The 14,921-nt window shown below is 47.1% G+C and overlaps 1 protein-coding gene across 1 annotated transcript in view; it reads left to right on the top strand.

The window, feature by feature from the left end:
• Nucleotides 1-857: 857 nt before the first annotated feature.
• The window catches only part of LOC8052361 (homeobox protein B-H1), a 50,155-nt gene continuing 36,091 nt past the window's right edge, over nt 858-14,921 (top strand). The window contains exon 1 of the mRNA XM_042292312.1: nt 858-1,274. Within this exon, the coding sequence (XP_042148246.1) occupies nt 989-1,274 (286 nt within the window). The 5' untranslated portion in view covers nt 858-988. The remainder of the gene's footprint in view (nt 1,275-14,921) is intronic.

The raw sequence follows: 14,921 nt of genomic DNA, 5'->3' as shown, positions 1-14,921 counted from the left end.
ACAACACGACGGAGCGTCTTCAAACAAAAGCGTCTCGCCTGGAAAGCAGACTATCATCTGCCTGCGCCTCCTTCCCCCATGTACTCTCCTCCCCAGTCGACTAATTAAGAGAGCAGAACCGCCACCGTCTTAAACTGGTCGTTTAAAAGCGAGAGTATATTTCACTCTCGCCAGCTTCGCTCATTAGACAAAAGCGCTCGCCGCTGCCGCCGCCGCCCGAGCAAACATCCAACATTCGCGTGAGCCTCGCCGCGCCGCGAGGCTCCTCAAAAAAGCGTGTCCCGATAAATGCAGTTAAAACAAAAGCTCCGCGCATTACGACGCGAGACGCCCGAGGCATAAAAGCCAGCGCGAGCGCAGTTCAGGAGTCGCGCGAAAAGCGTGGCTGCTTGATAAATTTTAATAAGTTCAGTGTCATCACTTCGCTCTGTGCCAGCCTATTCCTCGCCTCCGCTCGAAGTGCCGTCGACTGGCGGCAACGACGACTGTCCACGTGCATAAAAAAAGAAAAAGAAAGACGAAATCTGCCGCTACTTTTTATTTTCTTCTCATCTATAACGCTTTTTTTTTTTTGGTTTTGATTTGTTTTGCCATCGTCGCTTCCCTAATCACCGAAAACGAACCGCTTATTTCTCGCAGAAGCGTGAACCAAGACCGAACGCGCGCGCAGAGCTCGCTTCTCCCCCACCTCACCTCTTCGTTCCCTTTAATCTTTTTCTATGCCGCTTTTTAAAAGCCCAATTTCTATTGGTTCGCACCTAGCTGACGTCAGCGCGGAGGGCGGAGCCGGGAGTCCCTCCCACGTGGAAGGCGGTGCGCCTCGCGCCGCTCCCTCAGTCCGCTCGGCAAACTTGTCCGTGCCCTCGCGCGTGTTCGACGGACGGCCACGAGACAACGGCCCCGGTGTGCTCTCTTCCACCGCGTGACGGTGTCGACGAGTGGTTTCGTTTTAGGCTCAGCTACGACCACGACCACGACGCTGGGCTCGATGACGGTGGACCTTTCGCCGGGACAGCAGTCCAAGTGCTCGCGATCGCAGCACGACGACGCGATGCCCGGCGGTCCGGCGCCTCCGTCCTTTCTCATACGGGACATTTTGAGCGAGCCGACCGGTCCCGGCGCTGCGGCCGCGGCCGCGGCCGCGGCTGCGGGTTTGGCGGCGGCTGGGATCCCGTTCGGACATCACCCGCTTCACCCCTTGGCTCACCACCTGCCCAGGCCGCTGAGTCCCGCTGACAGCTACTCGAGGCACTCGGACCGGGACGACGGACAAGGTACGTCTTTCTGGGGGCTGCGGCGCGATGCACGAGAAAGAGGGCGAGGAGGATACTGCGCGTAGGATATGAAGCCGAACTTTTAGATTTTCTCGAAATGCACGCAACAGTGCTTCTTTGAATCCCGTTCGGTGCGTCAACGCACAGCAGCTCGTAGCACGTGGTGCGAAAGCTCTCGCTGCAGAAACCACAATGGATCCTGGGCTCGGTCCACCTCCTTGCCCGTTTCGATCCGGGTGAACATCGTCCAGGCGTATGGACTTGTATCAGTATACTGCGTGACCCACGTTAAAGACCCCAGGTCACTGCGCTGGCTAAATTTATCATGTGCGGGGGAGACACCCAGGGCTCACTGTAATTTCCCACTATATAAACAAACATAAGCATAGCGAGTCATTGGAGAGCTACGGTTGTTTTAACGGAATAATTTGTCTCTTTGCCTAAACCGCCTTTGGCTTTTGGGATATGCTTTCCTTTTCATGCTCATCGTACCAGCTTCGACTGAATGTATCTTCCCGAGTTGTCAGGATACCAGTGTATGCATGAAAGTACATCTGACGACCAACCAGCGGACGGTATAGTCGCAATCCCCTTTTAGAGCCTCGTGTTTTGACCGCTAGGTGGTGTTAGTTTCAACGCCGGGAGTAAGCGGGAGTATACCTTTTTGGTATGGGTTTAGGTGTTGACCGCTGGATACGCCGTCAGTCTGGTCGTGAAATTCCGTTGCTGAGTAAGCAAAAGTACGCAGTTTGTTTTACAGCTGCTGTACTGGGAATAAACAAATGAATGGAGATAGAGAGAGAGAGAGAGAGAAATAACTTTATTGAGGGCCAAATAAACACCAGATTTCATGGTCACACGCAACGCGTATATCATCTGGTCAAGCAAAATCTGGTTGCTTCATCTATAGAGTGTAGTTAGACTCCGTGCCCACTGAAAAAGGGAGACAACAAAGTTCAGTGCCTTCTGGAACAGCAATTCCGTTCATTAAGACGTGGCCGGTTTGCCGAATTCACTGCTTTAGTCGATCAAACAAGTCCCAGAATTGACAGACTGCCACTGGCAACACGTTTCTCAGGCTCATCGACCCCATGCTTTTCATTCACTGAGTTATAGTTATTTGATGACGTTGACATGAGTTATTGCGTTTGTTATGGTTCTCATCATCGTTTTCTGTATACAATAAACCTCGTGCTCCTCCCGTTGACTTGAGTGAGCGATATCTATTTTATTTGTTTCTCGACGATTGTCTTTGTATAAAATCCGTTGGGGGGGAACGCTGGGAAGTAGTCTTTTGGTGTACGTATACTTGCAGTCCAGCGGTATACGCTCAGCCTCGTGTAACCCTTATCTCTTTATCATAACTTGGTTCGCCTTTGCAATCGATGTCTTGGTGAAATTAACTGTTCGCTTTTGATAGGGCAGCACAATAATGAGAAGGGCAATTATTAACTTGTTTGCACCCTCAACATCGTCCATTAACCCTATGCAGGTAAAATTAAATTAAAGTTGATTTAACCAGTAGGAAATGCAAACTCCAATACTTGAGCACTGTCTTGGAAGTTGGCCTCGTTGAACGAAGATGGTGACTCTTTAAACCATGAATGCAATTAATTTTAAGACGTGCACAAGATTATTGTATATGCTTACAGGCATGACCGCGCTATTCCAGTCGATGCCCAAGCCGCTAATATAATAATCATAATTTGCATGGCTGCATTTCGTCTGCGAGAAAGGCGATAACACTTTGTGGTTGCTTTCCTCACGATTTAAAGTGATAAATAACCTTGTACTCTAAATAAAAGGACGGACGTCTAACAATTACCTCATAATTAGGGCTGGGCAATTGATCGATTAACCTTCCGATTAATCGATAAATGCTTGAATCGCGATCATTTTTTTAACCGGTTAATCGGTTGAATTGTGAGGAACCAAAACAGAACAAGAATAAAATACTACGCTTTCCTCAAATAAAAAACTTAAATCGCAAAACAAAAAATACAGAGTTTAAGCGAGTCCTGGAGTAGTCAAGTGAATTTGGTGATGGATATTATGTACATAAACTCACCAAATTGGTCATCAGCGACGTTTTCATTCCTCCCAAAGTGGACGGGCGAACCGCGCGTCGCGTCGTTCAGTGGCGGCGGTTCGACAGAAAAGCCAGGCGGCTTAGCTGGGCAATTGACTGGATATATACACGGGACCAATTGTGGACATTCCGAAGACTGAGTTTCCCTTCAAACTACCGAGGACACAAAGGGAGAGGACGGCGTCTGCATGGTTAGCAGGGTGTCGACAGCCGCAGGGCCCGGCGTGGCATTTCCTCGGCTCGCGCCGAACGTCTTCCATGCCCTCGAAGAAAATCGCCGGGAACCCTCCGAAAACTGAAAACCTATACAATAGTAGAAACTGCGCGCAGTGACAGGAGAGGATTAGTCCAACAGGATCGGAAGTGCAAAATAAGTTATTTTTTTATTTTTCGTTTTAGCTTACTCAGGAATTTGGTTGAACAGTTATTCCCGCCTTCTGCCTTTGTTTAACGAGTGTCCTCATGTGCAGTTGATTGGGTCGAGAACGCGTGAGCAAGGCTAAACTTTAACTGATACGTTCCTTGAGAGTGACGAGACGCGGCGTACGTTCGTCACTTTTACTTGATTCTGTATTAGAAACTTCACAAACCTGGAGGAGTACACCAATATGAAGCGTAAACTTTAGGGTAAATTTAAATGTAATGTAAGCTGTAGGGGTACGTTTGCGACCCGCAGCAAGGCGAGAAGATTATATATCACGTGCACGGTCACTTCAACGCCAAGCGAGTGTCTGTTTAACGCAGCAATGACTATTGTGAACAATCGAATGAGCTCGTTCCTGCCGGAGGATATCAGCCAACTTCTCTGCATCCAAAAGTGAAAAAATAAGCTGTAGGTCTCCTTGGACTATTCTCAAGAACACACCAAAGTTGAAATCTGAAATATATACATCGCGTCGCTTATCGCTTAGTAAAAAAATGAAAGATGTTTACAATTCTCTGTAATGCTGAGTTAGAGCGCAACTCTTGAGGAGGAGGAGGGGAGGGTACGGAGAGGAGGGCGTAAGACGTGCCGTGTTACGTCCCACGCGACGCCACGTGTGACGTAACGAGGTTCAAATTTTCCTGCTAAATTTGGCGGGGGAATTGTCCGCTATATTAAGCGGGAAAACTTTCCCGGCTTGAGTTCTGTCACGAGGGTATAATTTTCCCGCTAAACTTAGCGGAAACATTTTCCGCCAATTTTACCAGGAAAATTTTGCCCTCGTGACGTCACGTGTGACGTCATTATTGGAAATGTCTCATAATGCAACGCGCAGCTACGCCGACGGCGACAGCGACGCCACTCAAGCCGGAAACGGGCGCCTAAGAGCTGCGCTCTAAGAAATCAGCAGAGGAAAGATGTCTAAATATGTCCTTGTTAATATCTTATGCATGGAAATCAGCGAAACTGATTAATTTATTAATAATTCGACTAAAAGGTGCCGATTAATCGGGTTAAAATCTTTAATCGACGCCGAGCCCTACTCATAATAAAGTTTTAATGATGTGTACAGTTAAGCGTGGTTAATCTTGTGTTCGTAATATATTAACTCGCACTTATAGCTGGCGTTCACCCTTTTTTTTTTTTGTCACTACTTAACTTCGTGAAATGGTGATTGATACCGCTTTTCCATTCTGATTGGCTGAACTGCTGAAATGCAAGGTACGTGTTCAAAAAGCATCGTGGAAAGTGCACTCGAAAGAACTTTTAAATATATACCTCAAAAATATAAAAAGCTATCTTTATTTTAATGAATTGCCGTGACGAACCTCTCAAGAAACTAAGTAAATATTGACGCACTATTCTCCAACAATTTCGTATGCTAGATTCAATCGCATTCCAAGGTATAATTAAATTGCTCGTAAGATCACCCCACGAAGGGATGATATGCGATAGAGCATTTAGAAAATTACCCCGCGAGAGTAATTCATTACCCCACTTATCCGATTTGATTGCTTGTAACGCGCGTCGTAAACAAGCCTGCGCCTGCCTGTCCTACGACACGATTTAATTCCGCTCGACCTTCGTGTAACACATGGAGCAGTCCTCGCGGACGCATCTGGCTGTCGCATGGCCCCCGAGGGGCAACCCGGCCATAATGGGCCGCAATTACATCCCGTTGACGAGCAGCGATGCGTCTAAGCGGCCACTTTGAGAGACAGACGACGCTGCCCCTGGAAAGTCAGCTTCTTCTCTCGCGCGCACCCAGCTCTCCCACCCCGGCTTAGCAGAAGAGCAGGTGTCGAAGAAGATAAGGGGGCCCGTCTATTGTTCCCGCTTTAACGACTACGGAGGACACGACGGCGATGTGTGTAGTTGCAGATGCGGGAGTCCTAGGCCGGTCGGCCATGCGCATTGGTGTGTGTGTTTTTGTGGACGGTACGCCTAGAAAAGTATGTGAACTGGGCTAATCTTGGGAGCACGGAAAACCGAAATGGACCCTAGCGCGTGAGGACGACCGCGCGCGCGAGCGGAGGCAGCCATGTCTCGCGCACCGATTGTCAACGCGTCTCATTAGTATAGTACCTTCGAGATAATTCGACGTCGTCCGTAACTGAGGTCGCTTTTAAACATTACCTTGTTTTTAAACGTTTGTTTTGGGAGATAAAAAAGCGTGTTAGGGGAGGACTCCGTGGCACTGTTTCTAAACGTAAAATGGGTCCTTTTTTATTATTCTTTTTTTATTCGAACGTATTAGGACAGAAAGCGAAGAGAAACGAAGGGGGTAGCACTCGGGATGGAGAGTGCAACGTTGTTTTGATATGGCAGGTAGCCCTCCGCAGTCAGACTGTTCGCATACATCGCACGTAAAGACACAGCATTTGCTGCAGACACAATAACAGAAATGTCTGCGGACGCACCTCAATCATGTTGGAAGTACGTTTGCTTCATACATCTATGTACGCTCCGAAGATGTGCGCCGACAGCTGCTTGTATGACAAACAGGACAGGACGGTCACACAAGGAAGAAACAGGCCTCAGAGAGGTGTTGTGGATAGTCTTTTTGTACGATGTCTTAGCCGTACGTGATCGCGCCTTTACAGAGGCCGTCGCGATACCTTTCATAGGAGCTCGCATTAATAATGTCGTCTTCGATAGATGAAAGGACTGCCACTACTAATGTTTGCTCTGGCGTTTCAGCATGATGTAAACAATTACTCGACATATATAAAAAAAAAAATAATCATCCGCCATTCTGCAGATAACTTACATGGTCGAGCACCGAAACGCTTTTCTATTATTATAGCGTTTCGGAGATCCTTTTGTTTTGTTTTTCAGATCTGTGCAAATTCTATTTTAGGGTTTTCCACCAATTTTGCGAGCTGCGATCCCCATACCGACACCCTTCACTCTCAGCGATGAACACTCGGTCACAAATATACGTCTATGTTACACGTTAAACTGATGGGTGTATCCTCATTGCATCCGAATGCATATAAGTATACTTCGACACGCTGAAACGTGTTTGAGGGTGTTTTGCTCAGTTTTTATTGATTCCATTTCTACCGTGTACTCCCGAGAGAACAGACGATTTATTCTTACATGCGAAGAAATAACTTGCCCTCCAGTACGATAAAGAAGAAGAGGTTCGCGAACTCCAATAGTTTGAATAGGCGTGTGATGGGGACGTGCTACACACAGAACGACAGTGAAGCAGTCTTGGGTAAGTTACTTTTAAAAAGTAATTCGTTAGAGTTACAGTTACTTTCAGAAAAAAATAGCGAAGTTACCATTACAGTTACCGGAACAAAAGTGTAACTCGTTACAGTTACAGTTACTTCTAAAAAGTAACGATGTTACTTTTCAGTTACATTTCTAAAACACAAAAAAAAATTAGAAAAAACTAGAAAACGCTCCTCACAACGTTTTATTGCATAAAATTAAAAGTACGCTTTTTACTTTATATTGTAACTTAGCAGCAGTTACTTCTCGAAGTTAGTGTTTGAAAGTTTCCACGGCAGAGTAGTGGCGCAAATCAAAATACGAAACATGCGCAGTGCGGAGTAGTGGCGCTAATCAAAATACGAGACATGCGCAGTGCCCTCCACGTGTATTGTTGTTTCACGGTTGATTCACCCGATTAAAAAGCGTTTGCACGGAAAAAAATAAAAACCACAACATGGATAGTGCTTCAAGACACTGGGATGTAAGTGCTCAGTCACAAAGTACAAGCGCGTGCGTAAAGATAACTAGATATTTCTTTCATAGAATCTACACGTGGCGATATTCGGGTCGTGACTCGCGAGAAAGAACGTATTCACAAGTTTGTGCGAGGCCAACTTGACACTCGAAATGTCGGAATAGACGATTTGGAAAGTGCAAGGAATGGCTAAATTGCACCTCCGTTCAGTGATATATTATTCATAAAACACTAGAAAGTAACGACAAAAGTAACGTCGTTACTTTCATCGTTACCTCAAAAAAAAGTAATAGAACTACAGTTACAAGTTACATTTTTAAAATGTAACCCGTTACAGTTACAAGTTACCAAAAAAGTAACGAAGTTACAATAACGCGTTACTAGTAACGCGTTACTACCTAAGACTGCAGTGAAGCCACCTTCTGCGCCCCCGCACGAACCGGCATTTGCTCGGAGAAATCGCGGAAGTCAGCGTGCAGCGGTGCGCGGGAGAGCTTTTACCGCAGCTTCTTGAGCATTTTTGTTCACGTTGAATGAGCGTGCACGCGACACAATTATCATCTGTCAAGCCTCAGTTGCTTTATATCTACCCATAGGAAAATTCCAAAGCACACAGTCGGAGCAACTGGTGCAAGGTATCACGCAAATATCACCTTCCGTTTGTTTGCATTTGTTTTTTACGACCAACTACAACAATGCTTTTTAAGGATCTAGTTAGTACAGCCACAGGGAAGTATCTCTAGTTCAACTACATCTATACCTTATCGAGGATTCATAAAGTAGACGTAAAGCTCAAGGGGTCTCTTGCAGGGAAAGGCAGGGGGAATAAAAAAGCTCGACAAGCTGGAAGGGTGCACAAGTCCGGCGAGTCGTCGAACTGGGTGCCTCGCAGAACCCCGTTTACCACGCTTCGAGCAGGGCGAACGAACAATCCGCGGCGGCAAATGTGTAAACTCGTCCCGACGGAGGACAAAAACACGCTGCGCCACACATCCTTCTCGTCTCCTCAGACAACCACCACACTTCTTCGAACTCGTGCGTCTTGTCTCATTCATTTTCCACCGGGTGGCGATGTAGTCGTTCATCAACCACGTCAGTCAGCCGTCGCGTCGCACGACCCTTGTTTTCGACGCCGGAGGCTGGCTTTGTCTAAATCCCCCCCCCACCCTTCTTCCCAACCGCTCACTTCGGTCGTCCCCAAACTCCCTGACCTGCTAACAACCCTCAGTGGAGGAACGGCAGCGTGAGCACAACAACAAGAAGGGCGAGTTTCAAGCTTGTGTGTTTGTGTGCGGAAAAAGAAGGGGGGGGGGGGGGTGTAAGCTAATCCGCTAATTTCAAATCTCTCACAAGATACCGCCCGTGAGACTGAAGATCCATGCAGCGACAGGGAGAGGGGATGACGGTCTACGCGACATTCCCAGAGCGGTTGACGGATTGACCGGGACGAATTTACAAATGAGCCGCTGGGGTTTTTCGTCCGTGGGTGCACGAGCAGTTTTCCCCAATTGCTTAGGGATTTCCTTTTTCCCCTTCTTAGGCTTCTGCGGAAAGAAAGAAGAAAAAAAGCGCTGGGTGCCCGTTGGGACCGATTTTGTCTTCCTTCCAGAAATGCCGCGATTTCACGGACAGTTTTCGTTTGGGGATTCGGTTCGGGAGAACGCATACGTGTGGATCTTCGGGTTTCGCTGCTACTGGTGGTATACGCTGTGGAGGTTGCTTTTGTGAAGCGTTTTCGCGGATTTTTCCGGGAGAGGTCCCATTTGCTGGTCTCTCCTGAACCTGTCCGGCGCGCGATAAGCTCTGTGACCTCGGTCGTGTAGCCTGAGCCGTGGGAATGTCCAGGTTTACATGGGAGAGGAAGTGCTTGACAAACAATTTGTTCCTCCTGCGGCTATATACAAGGCTTACTAGAGTGTAGTAGTTAGGCTCAGATCAGGCAAACGTTAACTAGAAATAAGCAAAATTGAAAATATCTTGGGAATTTGCATAGGGCGTTAGCATGTTTTCAAGGTGCATTATAAAACCAAATCTTTTAGTTTATATTTTTTACATCATTAAACCCTCAAGCTTGCTGGCGCAACTTGGCTTTATCTATTCTATATCTTCCCATTTGCACGAGTGCATCATAATAAAACGTCAGATGAATTAGATTAACATGTGCAATTATTTATTCAACCAAGTTATTGCTTGCGACCTTTTTTCTTGTTCGCATCTCACTTACCATCTGTCTAACTATAGTCGATGTACTGTATATATTCAAACACATGACCAAAGAAATAGTAACAAAGCCTCCTCTGAACCCTTTGATGCGTGTCGCGTTTAGAAAACCGTCCGAAATTCTAGATACACTTAGGCAGATTGCACAAAAAGCAACGAACAAAAATATCGTAGTAATCGTTTTTTTTGTTTTTTTTCGAACTCGATTTAACAAAATATATTGCCCTGAAGACCATGTATCTTTATATATTAAGTAAATAATGGTAACAAAAAAAAACTTATGGGAGATCTAAACTTTCCTATCGGTCGCGGGGAATTGCGTGCCCGCTCTTAATGTTTTCGGACTTCAACATGCGGTGTGCGAGGACGGTTGCATGCACAAATGTTTGCCGCATATGCGTTCATGCACTAAGCTAAACGGGACTTCATTCAGCGACATGACTCTCTCTTTCTCTCTTTCTTTCTCTCCCTCATTCTTTCTCCCCTTTTTTGTTTCTCTTTCTCTCTCTGTTTTGGTATTTTCATCTTTTTCTATGATTAGTTCTCATGTCATTATTTTCCTTCTACAACTGGCCATCGAAAGAGACTTGGGAGGTTCGCGAGAGACTTGGAAAGGGTGCACGTGGACTAGAAAAAAAAGCGGATGCGAGATCACGCTCCACGAAAAAACAAAACAACGTATCATCGCTTTGTCCCGAGAACGTACGGATGTAACTTCCTCATTTAAACTTACCCCCCGTTGCGTTTCTAACGAACCAGGATAAAGAAAGTTGCACGTTCGCGGCGTGCACGCATGGGATACCGTTGGGAGGACAGAGGGAAAACGAAATTGGACGCATGAAAACGAAACCTAGTTTTCGCTAGATTTAGACAAATGTAAAAAAAGAAAAAACAAATAGAGAGAGTAGTTTGCGTAGGAGGGCAGTCATGCACGTGAGCTCGTTGCTTGCGAGGTGTTTTGCCATGGGTTGAATTTTGCCTTGCACGCACGCATTTGCACCCAGGCGGATCAGCGGCTGCAAAACCTCGGTGCGTTTCTCCTTGCTGTGGTCTATCGAAATTTCGTCGAATGGATTGTGTACACAGAGGAAAGTTAGTGTACCGAATGCCAGACAGTCGTAACGTATACGTAGCTTCATTGCAGTACGGCTTCTAAAGCTCGCGTTTTTCTTTTTTTAGCGGGTTTGGGCATTGCGCGTGCGCAATAAACTGCAGATTTGCGTGAGGGGAAGCTCCTGCGCATGCGCCGTGTCGACAGCAGCGCCCCTGCAGCGGCATGACGTTAGAGCCGCATGTCGATAGGTGTTTCTTTATATCACGCTGTGGTGATCCCGTTTCCGAGTTCCCGAGGTGCTGTCCACATTCTCGTCGAATATATTAAACTCGTTGCTCCGCACCTTTCCGTAAGTCGGCAGGTTCACAAGTGTTCAGATGTATACTACTTCACGATGCTGACGGCCTGCCAAAGCGCGCTGGCGCGGGATGCGGAAAGGGACAGGCAGGCACAGATGACAGATTGTTCGATCTTCGAAAAACCTGTTTCATGCATGCGCGCAGGCAATGCCCGCAGATCTTACAAGAGAACACTTTTTTTCTTTTCGTAATAGACAATAAATTGGTTTATATAGTTTCGCTGGTGTTGATGTCAAGAGGTGCAAGAAAGGGAGAGACTGAGTAGTTTATGTCCAATTCGTAAATCCAACATGGCATGGCGCAGGCACGTAGCCAGGGGAGGGGCCCATGTTGCCCGCCCCCCCCCCCCCTCCCCCCCCCAAAAAAAAAAATCTTCCGTTCTGCTGGGACCTCCTCTCCCCCCTCCCTCTCATACAGCATTTTGTCGTGGGTGCCCCCCCCCCCCCTCCCCCCCCCCCCCCCCGAAACAAAATCCTGGCTACGTGCCTGGCGGGGCGGTAGTCGCAAGATGGCGGAAGAGTCGGGGACAGATTCTCCGGGATTTCCCGTGCGCCCGCTCGCTGACGCTGGTCACTACGCTAAAATAAATTTATTTGGCTGCAAATACGAAACAGCCAGGGCAGGAGCCCATCACAGGTGACGGAGATGTTGAAGTGCGTTAAGAAAATGAAAATGTTGATTTTTGAAAGCTGCAAAGCGGAACGCAGCAATTCATATTTTAACGTAATCGCTTTTTCCCGTTAAAATTGCACGATCCACGAACACGCCGCTCAGAACCATGCTCTAAGAGCGGCACCGAGATCGACCATCCCTAGCTGCCACCGTCTCCGCCGCCGTCCCCGCTCCTCTGGTTCTTCGCTCATCCGCGAGAGGGCGAGCGCGACGGGCTAAAGTTGCGAATAGCCCCAGCTGTAGGGACTCTGAAAGCATAGCACCCTGCCCGTACTTCGGATATACTTCCCGGCTTTACATCTATATTTAATCAGGAGGTTGCACGAGCTACTTCCTAATTAAAACGAAGTGTGTGTCTGTGTGTGTTTGTGTGTGCCTGTGCGTGTATCTGTGCGTGTCTGTGTCCGCACGTGCGTTGTGAAAAAAAAAGAGAGAGAGCGAGCAGTTTTTTTCTTTTTTTAAGTTTCAGCAAATTTCGAGAATATCAGACACGCACTAAACGCTATAGTCGCCGACAGCTCAAGGAACGGAGGGCGTGTCGAGCCCCATGCATCTCATTATCGTCCCGCAGCCAATCATATAGTGGCGCTGGCCGTTGAGAACGCCGAAGAAACAATCACGAAGCGGGAAGCCTGATCATAATAGACCACGCCACGCATTTCTTTAGCTGTCCGTGAATATTACGAATCACACAAAACCATCATCCCTTAAAAAAAAAAAAGTTTAGACGAGGTTTCTGGCAAGCTTCATTATGACCGCCGACGTTTTGATAGGGGACTCTATGAGGCCGCTGTGCCACCGCTAATACATCATACAAAACAGTCTGCAAAAACTGTCCGAGGCCTGTTTCATCATTGTGTCCTGAAACATTGGACAGACAAACGACTCTCTACAGACATGTCTGAAGCCAACAGATGCTTCGAACATGTTCGAGGCGTGTGTCCGCAGACATTTTTTCTCATGGTGTCCACAGCGAACACCGTGCGTGCTTTGTGTCACGTTTACAAGCAGGGGGAATACGGCTTTTGGGTGCCTTTTCATGTTCGATTAGTCTTCGAATATTGCTGTAATTTGTCCACACAGCCAAACACGAAACTTTTATCGAGTTAATTTTAACTAAAAGGTGAGGATACTTTTTTTTTTTTTTTTGCCTTCTATCCACTTTACTATTTAGGGAGAAAAAAATTTGAGTGAGGGAAAGAGTGACTGAGAGAGAAAGTTAATGGACATTCCGGCTTATTGGATTTTTTTTTCTTTTCTTTTTGGGGGAGGATGGCAACAAAAAAATAATAATAAAGCGCTTTCCATTAGAAAAAGTGGCAAAACCAAGAGCCGGCAGGCAACATTGAGCCGACCTCCAGACTTCCGAAAAGGGCTCTCAAACTGTCCGGCCCCGCCCCCCTCTCGCTGTCTGTCGCTGGCCGATGCGACACCTGGTGCCCGTGTTGATAATGCGTGAAACTGCGCCGAACACGCCAGGTGGAAAAAGAGAAAAAGAAACGGAAGAAACAACACCAAAGAGCTAAGACGGAAGAACAGGTAAAAACACGCGAATAACAAACAACCAGCGAGGCATTTGGAAAAAAAAAAAGGCTCTTTGACATTTGCAACAATAGAGATGGGCGTAAACATAAAAAAAATATATAGATAAAAGCAGAAGCAACAGAACTGAGCAGTGATGCAGTGGTCCAGAGCAACTCGTCTTTTACGTTGTTTTTTCCCTTCTAAAAAGTATATTTGCGTGCTTGTTTGTTTAGTTATGTGCGCGCCATTCCGTTAAATGCCGAAAAGGGCTACTGCGAACAAGCGTATACCTATACGCTCGTTCCCAGCGCAAAAAGAAAGACAACGACAAAAAACAACAAATGTTCGAGCCAGAGTTTAGTGACCGGTCGGACGCGTCGTTTGTCCGCTTCCTCGTCCTTTTATTCTCGTTTTCTGAATAGGAAACTATCTTTTTAACAAAGTTTAGCCTCTCTGGGTTCTGGATGAGCGCGATCGCCAAACGGCGCATAAGCATCCTCGTCGCAGACCGGGGCACTCCGCAGCTATAGTGCATGCATGGCACAGTTTGCCGTGCACATTTCGGTCAGAATTAGATATAGCCGTTGCATTAAGGCCCGTTCACACATTTGCAACCGAGTACGACCGAGAGAGACGAGACCTGTTGAACCCTTTTAAAATTTCTTAGAACGAGATAACATACTTGGTAAGCTGGCGCCATCTATGCGGTGACCCTGGAACTGCATTTCACAAGAGCGAAGGTTTTTGCGGGATTTCCGAGGTCAAATGTGCGTAATACCTATGAAAAAAAGCTCGTTTATAACGTTGACACAAGTTTTTGGAGCCAAGAAAGAAAGGATAATGCGCGAGAGAAATAGGAAATGTGCCGGGCCGCCCAGTTTACACTGCTACCCAATAGATGGCGCCAGTGTGTCCTCTCGTTGTTAGAGATATTAAGAGGTTCCAAGGCACCCGGTTGTGAGAGGTCACAAGTGTGTGAACGGGCCTTTAGACTTATGTCCATCGTCAACGCCGTCAAGCACGAAACGAGCCGACAGAGGACCGTCAGGCGTAAAAGAAAGGCAGAATTCATCCTGCAGTTTGCTGTCACGGAGGGCGTTGCAGACACGAAGGCAGAAATAACTCCGGACAGGCCTCAGGCATGTTTCAAGAATGTTTGCTTCATACATATGTATGCTTGAAACATGTCTGGGGACAATTTTTAACGTGAATCGTTCTTTGGCTCGTCGGTGGAGCTTGACTCTGATTGGCTGGTAGAAAAGTCGCACGTGATCAATGCCGATTGGATGATTCCGGTGAGTATGGGAGGTTCTGGAAAACCGTCAGGGGCTTTGAAACCCGACTATACTCGGCGACAACTCTTCTTGGCAATGCAGTGAAGAGGAGGAGATCCCTCGCACAGCTTTATTCAGCGCTCAGAATGGGAGAGGGAACGCGTGCCTGTACCCTCCAATGCATTGTCGAGAAACGTTGTCGCCGAGCACGGCTCCACCGATATCTTTATTCCAAGAACTGCTGTCAAGTTTCTAAGACTGACACGTGTTAAGTTATCCGATGAAGAGCGCTCTGAGCGTGTGGATGTACACGCCGGGTTAGGTAACGTTT

This window comes from Ixodes scapularis, unplaced genomic scaffold (assembly GCF_016920785.2).
Source record: "Ixodes scapularis isolate PalLabHiFi unplaced genomic scaffold, ASM1692078v2 PGA_scaffold3__209_contigs__length_174095766, whole genome shotgun sequence".
Lineage (NCBI taxonomy): Eukaryota > Metazoa > Arthropoda > Arachnida > Ixodida > Ixodidae > Ixodes > Ixodes scapularis.
The sequence above is the reverse complement of the archived record's forward strand: the minus strand, read 5'-3'. Positions and strand labels throughout refer to the sequence as shown.